Raw genomic sequence first — 12,728 nt, 5'->3', positions numbered from 1 at the left:
CCCCAATGTAACAGTTGAGGTTGTCAATCTCACCGGCTTGCTGTAAACAAAGGATTAGATGTATAGTGTGGATGATGATGATTGTTTGCGAAGAACAAGTAAAGAACAATTGCAGTAGATTGTATTTCAGATGTAAAGAATAGGACCGGGGTCCACAGATCACTAGTGGTGTCTCTCCCATAAGATAAACAGATGTTGGGTGAACAAATTACAGTTGGGCAATAGACAAATGAAGAAGGCATAACAATGCACATACATATATCATGATGAGTACTATGAGATTTAATCAGGGCATTACGACAAAGTACATAGACCGCTATCCAGTATGCATCTATGCCTAAAAAGTCCACCTTCAGGTTATCATCCGAACCCCTTCCAGTATTAAGTTGCAAACAACAGACAATTGCATTAAGTATGATGCGTAATGTAATCAACACAAATATCCTTAGAAAAAGCATCGATGTTTTATCCCTAGTGGCAACAAGACATCCCCAACCTTAGAACTTTCTCGTCACCGTCCCGCATTTAATGGAGGCATGAACCCACTATCGAGCATAAATACTCCCTCTTGGAGTCACAAGTATCAACTTGGCCGCAGCCTCTACTAGCAACGGAGAGCATGCAAGAACATAAATAACATATATGATAGATTGATAATCAACTTGACATAGTATTCAATATTCATCGGATCCCAACAAACACAACATGTAGCATTACAAATAGATGATCTTGATCATGATAGGCGCATCACAAGATCTTACATGATAGCACAATGAGGAGAAGACAACCATCTAGCTACGCTATGGACCCATAGTCCAGGGGTGGACTACTCACACATCGATCCGGAGGCGATCATGGCGATGAAGAGACCTCCGGGAGATGATTCCCCTCTCCGGCAGGGTGCCGGAGGCGATCTCCTGAATCCCCCGAGATGGGATTGGCGGCGGCGGCGCCTCCGGAAGGTTTTCCGTATCGTGGCTCTCGGCACTGGGGGTTTCGCGACGAAGACTTTAAGTAGGCGGAAGGGCAGGTCGTGGGGCCACACGAGGGCCCCACACGCCGGGGCCGCGCGGCCGCACCCGGGCCGCGCCGCCCGTTGTGTGGTCGCCTCGTGGCCCCACTTCGTTTCCTCTCCGGACTTCTGGAAGCTTCGTGGAAAAATAGGACCCTGGGCATTGATTTCGTCCAATTCCGAGAATATTTCCTTACTAGGATTTCTGAAACTAAAAACAGCAGAAAACAGCAACTGGCTCTTCGGCATCTCGTAAATAGGTTAGTGCCGGAAAATGCATAATAATGACATATAATGTGTATAAAACATGTGAGTATCATCATAAAAGTAGCATGGAACATAAGAAATTATAGATACGTTTGGGACGTATCACACCACCAGAAGCCGCATGGATTCCCAAAAATCTAACGCGTGCACAGGTCATGTGATAGGTGGTGCGTAGGTGGTCTACTATCATTGCACGGAGGTTTCACGTCATACTAAAATGCGCCACATGTAGCTGCTTCACAAATAAAAACCGTTTGGGCACGCTAAAAATGAAAAGATGGTCGCCCGTGGGTCGGATTAGAAATCCGCGTCCGGGGTATTGCTTCCCATCCTAGGGCCCACACACGTGCCAAATATGACCTCATTTCGGCAAACTATGCCATGCCGAGGCTGTTTCCCACCTCATTTCCGATAAAGTCAATCAGATTTAAACTAGAAGTACTTGATCTAATGGTCATGATTTTTGGGTAAATTAACTTTGTAGGTTCAAAATATGATATGGATGTCATATTTGTATTCCTCTCATTTTTCTGATCAATTTAGACATATTATTTGCCAAATTCGCATTTACTGATATTAATTATTACATATTAAATAAAAAAGACAAAAAATAATATCATTTAATTGTTTTACAAATTGTATATTATTATTTTTATATATATATTCATTATTGTTTATTTAAGTAATTGTTTAGAATTCAAAAATCTAGAGGTGTGGCATCACGGTCAAAGGGTTAATATGATTGATATGGTAGTATTAACAACAAGGTGTCATTTCTATCATGGAAGCTCATCCGAAGAGAACCAAGAAGTTAAACATGCTGGGGCGGGAGTAGTGTGAGGATGAGTGACCAACTGGAAAGTTTGACTACAAGTGCAATTTGACCTAAGATCAGGTGTACTAAGTGTGATTGTGAAAGATTAACAAGTAAAAAAAAGAATAAGAAGAAAATTGGAAAAAAATAAAAAATATATTTTTTTTTTTCAAAAAACTATGCCGACGGTCGTGGCCAGTCGCCGCCCTCATCGCCGCTTGGGTTTCCACGCGGGAGGCTATTAACGCGGGCGAGCAACCTCCCCGCGTCGTTTCCGATGCAAACCGCCGCGTCCTCTCGCTGATAAGGTGCCTCCACCCGCAAAAACCGTCGTTCCGCGAGGCGCCGGCGCGCCCGATTTGCGCCCTTGGCCAAGGGGCCGGCATGGGGTTGTCGGTGCTTCTATTGGGCTTGAAAAACCGTCGGCGCCGTTTAGGATGCACCGGTGTGAGCCCATTTTCGTTGCCGGCTCTCAAAACGCTGTGGGGACCACCGGTGAAGATGCTCTTATGGTGTTGGTGGCATAGCACAGGTAGGAGAAAGAGGACAATAATATGCACCTTGCGAGAGGAGGCGAGGTTGAAATACTACAAAACAAACATATAAAGCATGTTCATCGTAACGTTATTCAGTTTAATTTGAGCATCAGGAGTCGGTGACCATACTAAAAACTCTAGCAGAACATAGGAATCATATTAACTACAATCTAGGATGTATATAAAAGATTCCAAAACTAACGTTTAATTTTTTGTCGGGTGAAAAGTGTAGAAACTTACTTCCTCGATTATACAATCCGCCCACAGTATTATTTCAAGTGTAAGATACCACAGAAAAGAAATCTGGAAGTAAGCCTAGTGTAATATAGATGGATGTAAATCCTGAATTCCTGATGATCTTCTCGCTGACACAAATTCCTTCAAGAGATAGAGAACAAGACATTTTGGACTCCCACGTCCAAGGAAATAACTAGAATTTGAGTACAGATTACATAATGACTTTAGAAAGGTTTTGCATCACGATCAGACATAATGCCAATGTTCCTCAAACCAGCATATGAATACTCTGAGAAATGAACTCGATGATACAAAGCATGTAAACGGAAGACACATGACAACATCATAAGTTTCTTAGTCGAATATTTGAAGGCAACATGTACAGCAATTTCAGCAAGAGTTTACTGAAAATAACAGTAAAGGAGTTGCATCTGGATCATTCTTGCAATCGAAAAAAAATTATGTTGCCTCTAAGAGCATGATGACCATGCATGGAGCACGAGTCTATCAGATGGGTAAACATGGAAATTCACTGAAGACCTAACCGAAGGAGATGCTATAGACATTCCTTGTAGCATATGATGTAATCCCAATTCCAGCACTGTTGTGTCTAGGAGCATGATGAACATGCATGGAGCACCAGTCTGCCTGAGACATAAACATGGAAATCCACAGAAGGATAATCCAAGGAGATGTCATTGATTTTCTTAGTACAACCTCCATAGTCATATGACCTGATCCCATTTCCCAGTTCAACAGTCATTCTCTTAAGCGACGGCGCGCATCTGAGCATCAACTTCAACAAATCAAACTCATGATCATCTCCTTTTAGACCTTTGATTTCCACTTCTTCCAACTGAGTCATGGAGATGCTTTGGCTTCTCCAGGTCGTGGGAGAATCACAAGAACAATTCCCGGAGCATGCTTGCAACACCTAGAGCCAATGAATAGTATCAGTGTATTATATTTGTTTATGCTAGCTCCAGACTCAAAGATAAATTGTGTTCAACAAGCACTATGCAATGGAGAATGTTTCAAGTAGATGGACGAATTACCTCGGATTTCTTCGACCTCAGTAGGATGACCTTAAGTATTTTCAGACCAGTATGAACATGAAGGACGCTGAAGAGATTCAACAAAGTTGCTCCATACACATGCCCCACTGCTTTGAGGCGTATGTTTAGAACGGAGAAGTCAGTAACTAGAACTTTCTCTATTTCTTGTGCAAAGCTCAGTTCTGCATTGGAAGAATCCTATAAAAAAAAATGGCAGAACGTCACAATTTAAACAGATTTAGTCGGTGAACTCAGTAAATTAAGCAGGACAGGAGACATACTGAGGCACACATGTCCACGAACAGGACATGGGTAACTGTGAGCCACCCCTTTCTCTCAAATAGATTATCAAGGTACTTGTTTGTGAGCATCCCATAGTCTAAGCTCAGATCTTGGAGGTGTTTGTCTGTGAGCAACCCACGTCTTTCTAAGCTCAGGTTTTGAAGGTGCCAAAAACCAAACACAGTGGGCAACCCCGTATATGTGCGCTGCCACGAGACCTTCTCCAGCATCGGTGCCGAGATAGATACATTGATGTCCTTGTCGGCATGGACTTCCATTTTCAATTCCTTGAGCATCGGGGTTATGATGTTGATGCCACGGCATTCGGTATAGGTTCCAAGGACAAGCTCCTGCATCGATGCTGAGTGGACCGTGATGTCCCGTTTGGAAGTAGCTGCCTTCACCTTGAGCACACGCAAGTGCGGGCAACGAGAGACCAAGGTGCCAAGGTCGTCGATGATGCATCCTTTCAGGGACAACCTCCTGAGCTTGGAGAACTCGCCATCCAGCAGCCGTGTGAAGCAGATGTTATGCATGCTAAGCTTGATTGAGGTGGCATGGTGGAAGCAGGGTAGGTCAATATTGCTATGCTGTGAGCCTTGTGCCTGAAGCAGGTGAGTGAAGACTAGCTCCTGCGGCAAGAGCCTCGCTGCAGCACCAAGAAGGACGGCGCCGTCACTTTGTGCGCTGGGGACGCTGATGCCAAGGAGAGACACGACAACCCCGTGCGCCTCCAACGCTTCCAGCGTGGCCAGCGCCGCTTCAAGCGAGCCAAGGGCGACCCCGCGGAAGGTGACACTGATGGTGCGCAGTAGCGGGCAGCGGCTGAGAAAGGTGCCAAGGTCGACAATGTTGCCGTTAAGGATTACCTTCTCAAGCGCCGGGAACACACCATTCGACGGTGGCGTGGCGCAGAGGACCCGGGTGTCCCAGAAGGTGACGCTGAGGACGCGCAGGCGTGGGCAGCGGGCGAGCAAGGTGCCAAGGTTGTCGATGTTGCTCCTGATGGTCAGCCTCTCGAGCGCCGTGAACTCACCGGCCATCGGCGGCTTGACGCAGAGCAAGGTCTCCAGCTCGATCGAGGTGATGCGGTGGAAGCAAGGCAGCTCAATGGGGGTGAGATTCGACGCGTCCACACGAGAACCCGGGAAGTAGAAGGATAGCTCCGCCGGCGATACAAGAGCGGCGGCGCGCAGCAAGGAGTTGGCCTGGACGGCGGCGTGCCCCACCCGGATGCGGATGTCGAGGAGGGACACGGGGGGCGAAGCGGAGAAGCGCGAGAGCGCAGACTCGACCGTGGCGGGCGCGATGCGGTCGAAGGCGAGATCCGGGAGCCGGGTCCAGAGGCCGAGCCACCGCCGCGAGAGGAGGCCGGTGCGCGCGGCCGTGCAGACGCAGCGTAGGCGCACGAGGACGAGGAGGAGGATGTCGTCGGGGAGGGCGCCGATGAGGTCGGCATCTCGCGGATCACGCCGGCGGCGAGATCCTTGCCGCGGCGGCGGCGTGTTGAGGCGACGGCCCGATCGAGTTTCCATCACTGCGATTTGCGACGCCCTGTTGCTGTGAGTCCTCGCCGAACTCCCTGTGAGCCCATCTTTGCCCACATAGATAGATCCATCCAATTGGCGCAGCCCAGCCCATAATTGCCCAAAGCCTATGATTACCTCTATAAAATTTGCAGCCCATTGCTGCAACCATAAAGTTTTTTTTTTCGAATTAGGCTTTCGCCCCGCTTTATAAATAAAACCGCAACGGCCGAACCGATACAAGGTGGAGAAGAGAACCTCTTACAAAGCAGATCAAAGATAAAAAAAGAAGAACACAAAAAACCTAAACTTGCCACGAAACCAAGTTGAGTTCGGACTCCACAACGACGCCCCCAAGAGGGTAACGACGCAGCGCGCCGCGGCCGTCGAGACCGAGAGGTCTAAGGTTTTCACCCGGAGCCATACCACGGGGCGGATACCCACAACGACGCCCCCAAGAGGGTAACGACACCCGCAGGCATCGCCGCCGTTGGCGCCGAGGCGCTGAGTTTTCACCTGGAAGCATCCGCACACCGCACCCGAAACTAAGCCGCCCTGGTCCCCAAGCTAGGCATCCGAAACAAGATCTGGGAGTTGCCAAAGCCGAAGCGCCGCCAACACCAGGATCCCCCATCGTCTGCTCCTCGCCATCCCCATGACCGAAGAGAGAGACCACCACCACCGCCACGTTGCCCGCCGTAGAGCCACCCGCGCAGTCCACCTTCCGAGGCCGCTGCCCCGGCATCCCCACGAACTCGAGCCCATGGCATGATCAGCAGACCGCAACACGAAACGGGCAGGGTATGACGGCACCATAGCATGCAACCGTCAAAGCAAGTGGCATCCTAGGGGAGGGGATCCACCCACCGCCACCAGAGGAGCACGCCGTCCGGACGCAGTAGCATGGCCGAGGAGGCCTAGATTAGGCCTGGCCGCCTGCCAGGCCACGATCAAGCCCCTTAGCCAAGCCGCCGCGCTGCTGCGCCTAGGCTGCCGCCGCCATCCAGCTGCAACTTCATGCCAGACCTACCCAAGCCACCACCGAGTTGCCATGTGCTAGCCAAATGCCATGAACGGCGTCGTCGCAACCTCCCTCCTCGCAAGACGGCCCGGCCGAGACCGCGCACTGATAACCCACAAGTATAGGGGATCGCAGCAGTCTTCGCGGGTAGTAAAACCCAATTTATTGATTCGACACAAGGGGAGACAAAGAATACTTGAAAGCCTTAACAGGGGAGTTGTCAATTCAGCTGCACCTGGAAACAGACTTGCTCGCAAGAGTTTATCGAGTAGTGACAGCTTTATAGCAGTAGTAGTAGTGAAATAACAAAGCAGCAGAGTAATAGAGACAACAAGTAGTGATTATAGTAAACAAGCAGGATTAAAATATCGTAGGCACGGGGACGGATAACGGGCGTTGCATGGATGAGAGAAACTCATGTAACAATGAAGCGGTGGCATTTGCGAGATAATAATAAAACGGTGTCTAAGTACAAAGCAATCAATAGGCATGTGTTCCAATTATAGTCGTACGTGCTCGCAATGAGAAACTTGCACAACATCTTTTGTCCTACCAGCCGGTGGCAGCCGGGCCTCAAGGGAATCTACTGGATATTAAGGTACTCCTTTTAATAGAGTACCGGAGCAAAGCATTAACACTCCGTGAACACATGTGATCCTCACATCACTACCATCCCCTCCGGTTGTCCCGATTTCGTCACTTCGGGCCATTGGTTCCGGACAACGACATGTGTATACAACTTGCAGTGTAAGACCATAAACAATGAATATCATGATGAAATAATAACATGTTCAGATCTGAGATCATGGCACTCGGGCCCTAGTGACAAGCATTAAGCATAACAAGTTGCAACAATATCATCAAAGTACCAATTACGGACACTAGGCACTATGCCCTAACAATCTTACACTATTACATGACCAATCTCATCCAATCCCTACCATCCCCTTCAGCCTACAAGCGGGGGAATTACTCACACATGGATGGGGGAAACATGGCTGGTTGATGAAGAGGCGTCGGTGGTGATGATGGCGATGATCTCCTCCAATTCCCCGTCCCGGCGGAGTGCCAGAACGGAGACTTCTGGCTCCCGAGACGGAGTTTCGCGATGTGGCGGCATTCTGGAGGGTTTCTGGCGACTTCGACCTCTCTCCGTGCGTTTTTAGGTCGAGGGCGATAAGTAGTCCGAAGGAGGGCGTCGGAGGCCTGCCGAGGGGGGCACACGCTAGGGCCGCGCGCCCCCCTCCTGGGCCGCGCCGCCCTAGGGTGTGGGGCCCTCGGGCCTCCACCTGACTTGCCCTTGTGGCTCCGTGAGTTTTCTGGGAAAAATAGGGCCTTCTCGTATAAATTCCGAGGTTTTTCCCGAAAGTTGGATTTTTGCACAAAAACGAGACACTGAATCAGCTTCGCTCGAAACAAGTCGTTAGTCCGTGTTAGTTGCATCCAAAACACACAAATTAGAGGCAAAACAATAGCAAAAGTGTTCGGGAAAGTAGATACGTTTTGGACGTATCAACTCCCCCCAAGCTTAGCTTATTGCTTTCCCTCAAGCAATTCAGTTAACAACTGACGCGATAAAAGAACTTTCACGAACACATTTGCTCATGTGATGTAAATATTCTCATGCTATGGCTAACACTTAGGCAGCTCATAATAAGATACATGCAAATAAGATCATCTAATAGCTATATCAATCATGGAAAGGTACCAACAATTAATAATAAGCATCATGAATCATGTATATAAGCAGGATTGCAATGTTCATAAAAGAGTATGATAGAGTGGTATCTTGCTTGCCCATATTTGATCAAGCAAAACATAAATGCTCGAGCACCTCCGAAGTTCATAGAAAGACTAGAAATAGTGATTGTCAAAGATAAAAGCATCAAAGTTATACCCCAATCAATCATATTTTGAGACAAGCATCTTACACTAAGAATGACAGTTGTGCTCTCAAGAAAGTGCTCAAAGAAAGGATGGAGACACAACATAAAAGTAAAAGATTGACCCTTCGCAGAGGAAGCAGTGGATTAACATGCGCTAGAGCTTTTCATTTGTAAAGCAGGAGTAAAATTATTTTGAGAGGTGTTTGTTGTTGTCAACGAATGGTAATGGGTACACCAACTACCTCGCCAACCGGACTTCCAAGAGCGGCTCCCATGAAGGACGTTATCTCTACCAAAGCAAGGTAGATCATCCCTCTTCTCTTTTGTTTACACATGTATTTTAGTTTTATTATGGGTGACACTCCCCCAACCTTTGCTTACACAAGCCATGGCTAACCGAATCCTCGGGTGCCTTCCATCAATCACATACCATGGAGGAGTGTCTATTTGCAAAATTAAGTTGCTTACCGATGAATCGAGCAAAACATGTGAAGAGAATTATTAGTGAAAGTTGATTAATTGGGGCTGGGAACCCCTTTGCCAGCTCTTTTTGCAAAATTATTGGATAAGCGGATGTGCCACTAGTCCGTATGAAAGTCCGTCAAGAGTAAATGACAAGGTTGAAAGTTAAACACCACATACTTCCTCATGAGCTATGAAACATTAACACAAATTGAGAAGCATTTTTGAAGGTTTAAAGGTAGCGCATGAGAATTTACTTGGAATGGTTTGAAATGCCATGCATAGGTATTTATGGTGGACACTCTGGAATAACTTGGTTTTCATGTGTTTGGAAGCACGAGCAGCGTTCCCGCTCAGTACAAGTGAAGGCTAGCAAAAGACTAGGGAGCGACAAATCAAGAGAGCAGTAATCATGCTTGCGGCAAAATAAATTAATTGAGGCATAAAAGTGATACCAGAACTCTGAAACAATGTAAATCATTGAGGCTTAATTGACTCTTGTTCAGTCATATGCATGCGTGAGCATGTGCCAAGTTAATTCAAATGAATTATTCAGAGGAGGATACCACAATATCATACCTATCTATGAATAAAACAATGCAAGCAAACATCCATGACATGCTACTCATATTAATAAATTGGAGCTAAACATGAGAGATCATGAACTACTAGACTTTGTTAAATGACATATACCTCACATGAACCAACTAAGCATGCTCACATGGATGAGTATATGTACAAAAATGAAAACAAATAGAGTTCATACCAGCCTCTCACCACAATCAGATTGTCGAATATCGTCATTATTGCCTTTCATTTGTGTAGCTTGGATAATATGAAATGAAAACCACGCTCCAGCCACCGAAGACCATTGAACTCATAATGAACTTTACAAACCAAAGAACAACAGCAAATATTTTTGGTATTTTCGAATTTGAGAACAAGAATAAAAGGAAACAAGCAAACAAAGCAAAATCTTTTTGGGTTTTCTTATAGCAAACTAGCAATAGCAAATAAAGCGAAACAAATGCAAGAAACCAAAATAACAAATGGTGAAGAGAAACAACAGAAATATTTTTGGTCTTTTTGTGTTTTAGGAAAGAAACAACGCAAGAACAAGAAAATAAAAACTAAAAGAAACACAGAAAAGCGAGATGGCAGAAATCTGCCAAAACTTGACAGCAGTACAAAAATCGATTTTTACAAAAATCTTCCGTTGCTCAGCTCGAAACGTGTTCAACTAATGAAAGTTAGATAACAACCTGGGGAACATGCACAAAAATTGGAAGCTCGAAATAACGTTCTGGCTGTGCGCACGAATTTTTCTAGTAACAGTCCAGAATCTGTTTTCAGGCAGCACTTCCCCAAATATCATCCCCCTCTCATTAGAAAACCACTCAAAGAAACTAAACAAGAATGTACAAGTATCCAAAGCAACCATAATATGCAAAGAATGAGTGATGCCGGTATACCTCCCCCAAGCTTAGGCTTTTGGCCTAAGTGGAGATCAACCCCATGGTGCCCATGAAGAAGCACCCTCGTAGTACGAAGATGGATCATATTCCGGGTATGTGCTAGAAGAAGCACCCGGATACGTGACGGTGTAGTCGTAGGAGGGCTCGGTGTCCTCGGAGTCATGCTGCTGGTGGAAGTTGTGTATCTTCAGCTTCTCATCCACCTCCTCCTTAGAGCGCGACCATGGTTTCCTGTTGATACTGAACAAATCTGGTTGGGGCAAACAACACTCTATAGACAATATTATCTAACCTAGAGTTAGCTGTAACAAATTGATGACTCTTCATAGCAGCAAAATCGAGCCTCATAGGAGCTATTTTTACATCATTAGGGTCAAGAGGAAGCTCTAAATATGCTAAAACGCGCGAAGCAATAATTCCTCCAAATATGGGCCCCTTGTTAGACAAGCGGCGAGCAACAAGAGCACCAAGATGATAAGGTGTGTCCCCAGTGAGTGCAGCAATTAAGAAACCAAGGTGATAGCTAGATATGTTGCTAGTGTTCTCCCTACCAAGAATGCTAGTACCAATGTAATAAGCAAAATACTTAATGGCGGGGAGTTGAATGTTTCTTATCTTGCCACGCTGAATGGTGCGACAATCATCATTGGTGATCCCTCGATAGAGCTCCAACAATTCCCTTGGGTTGTCCTCGATCTTCCTTGCCGTACCCGCAGGGACAATACCCAATGCAAGCACAAAAAATTCCAATTTCATAGTAATAGGTTTACCATAGATCTTGAATGAAACTGTCGGGTTAAAGTGCCTATTGTTGAACTTGAAGCTCTCCACAAAGATTTTAGTGAGCGTGTAGTATTGATCACTCTCATCTCCCACATAGGTGGTTAAACTTGCCCTGCCGACGAGGGTAAATAAATCATCCAACAACCCTGCATTACTCAAAAAGTCATAACATGGAAAGGATGCAGCGTTGGGGACTCCATTGTCCTCCTCGGGTGCGAAGCTTGGTGCGATGAGATCCTCATTGTAGGATGGCCTGCATCGGGTGGATGACCTAGAGGGCCTCCCCGTGCTTGTTGTCTCCCCTTGGAACACTTCTCCAAAGTTAAAGTTGTCCATCCCCCTTTTCTGAAATTTTTCAACAAACAATATAAAACTTGATTTGGTGACATATAATCGAGGGAAACTACCATAGGAACTTGCTAGAGTACTAATCATGCATCAAAACTAGTTTCTACCACTTAGAACAAGCATGCAAGCTCACTAAACATGTTACCTACAGCAGCAAAATATGCAAGATATACTCCACCAAACAAAATTCTACTTGGATAATCGAAGGAGGCACATACCAAAGAGCAAATGTGCCAAATCTCAGACAAAAATCTGGGCTGAGCAAAGAGATCGAGAAATCTGGAGTTCTTGAGCAAAAACACGAGTGAGAGGAAGCTGGTGTCGATTTTTCGGGAGAGAGAAGAGTGTGGGAGGAAGAGATGCTAAAGTGGGGTAAAGGGGGGCCCACACACCAGGGTGGCGCGCCCCTTGCCGGCCGCGCCGACTCGTGGGGTGCCACCCCGGGGTGCCCCACCGGTCATCCCTGTGTGCTCCCGTGTGCCTCGTCGAAAAATAGGACCAACGGTATAATTTTTGTGAATTTTTGAAAAATTTGAAAAATGCACATTTCTTGGTATTAAGTTTATTATTACTGGCCAGGAAAAATTTTGAAATCTCCAATTAACTAAGGAACTTTGCAAATTAAAAGTGCTACAACAACTAGAGCAAGTGGAGGAAGAAAGAGATGTTCTTTACCTCCTCTATGCATATAAAAAGTATTTGTTAACAAGGTTGATCAAGTCTTGCCACTGATGGCGTGTAACTCACATGTTCGTTGGGAACCCTGATGCGTGTAGTTGACACGTCCGTTGGGAACCCCAAGAGGAAGGTGTGATGCGCACAGCGGCAAGTTTCCCTCAGTAAGAAACCAAGGTTTAATCGAACCAAGAGGGAGTCAAGAAGCACGTTGAAGGTTGATGGCGGCGGGATGTAGTGCGGCGCAACACCGGAGATTCCGGCGCCAACGTGGAACCCGCACAACACAACCAAAGTACTTTGCCCCAACGAAACAGACGAGGTTGTCAATCTCACCGGCTTGCTGTAA

General features: G+C 46.4%; 1 protein-coding gene across 1 annotated transcript; it reads right to left on the bottom strand.

The window, feature by feature from the left end:
- Positions 1–3,173: 3,173 nt before the first annotated feature.
- LOC124678592 lies at positions 3,174–5,738 on the bottom strand. The gene is made up of 6 exons (XM_047214464.1): positions 5,179–5,738; positions 5,003–5,112; positions 4,324–4,852; positions 4,203–4,233; positions 3,922–4,119; positions 3,174–3,800 (listed from the first exon to the last, which is right to left on the bottom strand). The coding sequence occupies exons 1-6, from the start codon at positions 5,736–5,738 to the stop codon at positions 3,477–3,479; spliced, it is 1,752 nt and encodes a 583-aa protein (XP_047070420.1). The 3' UTR covers positions 3,174–3,476.
- Between the last annotated feature and the right edge of the window lie 6,990 nt (positions 5,739–12,728).

The sequence above is a fragment of the Lolium rigidum genome, chromosome 7 (genome assembly GCF_022539505.1).
Source record: "Lolium rigidum isolate FL_2022 chromosome 7, APGP_CSIRO_Lrig_0.1, whole genome shotgun sequence".
NCBI classification, from domain to species: Eukaryota; Viridiplantae; Streptophyta; class Magnoliopsida; order Poales; family Poaceae; genus Lolium; species Lolium rigidum.
Note: the sequence above shows the minus strand (reverse complement) of the source record. Positions and strands in the feature narration are given on the sequence as shown.

Bases quoted from the DNA above. Each gene is read 5' to 3' on its own strand.
- LOC124678592 (XM_047214464.1), bottom strand. From the start codon at position 5,738: ATGGAAACTCGATCGGGCCGTCGCCTCAACACGCCGCCGCCGCGGCAA. The intron at 5,113-5,178 runs GCTCGCCCGCTG...GGTCCTCTGCGC, and splicing joins ATCGACAACCTTGGCACCTT to CACGCCACCGTCGAATGGTG. The intron at 4,234-4,323 runs ACACCTCCAAGA...GCTCACAGTTAC, and splicing joins CGTGGGTTGCTCACAGACAA to CCATGTCCTGTTCGTGGACA.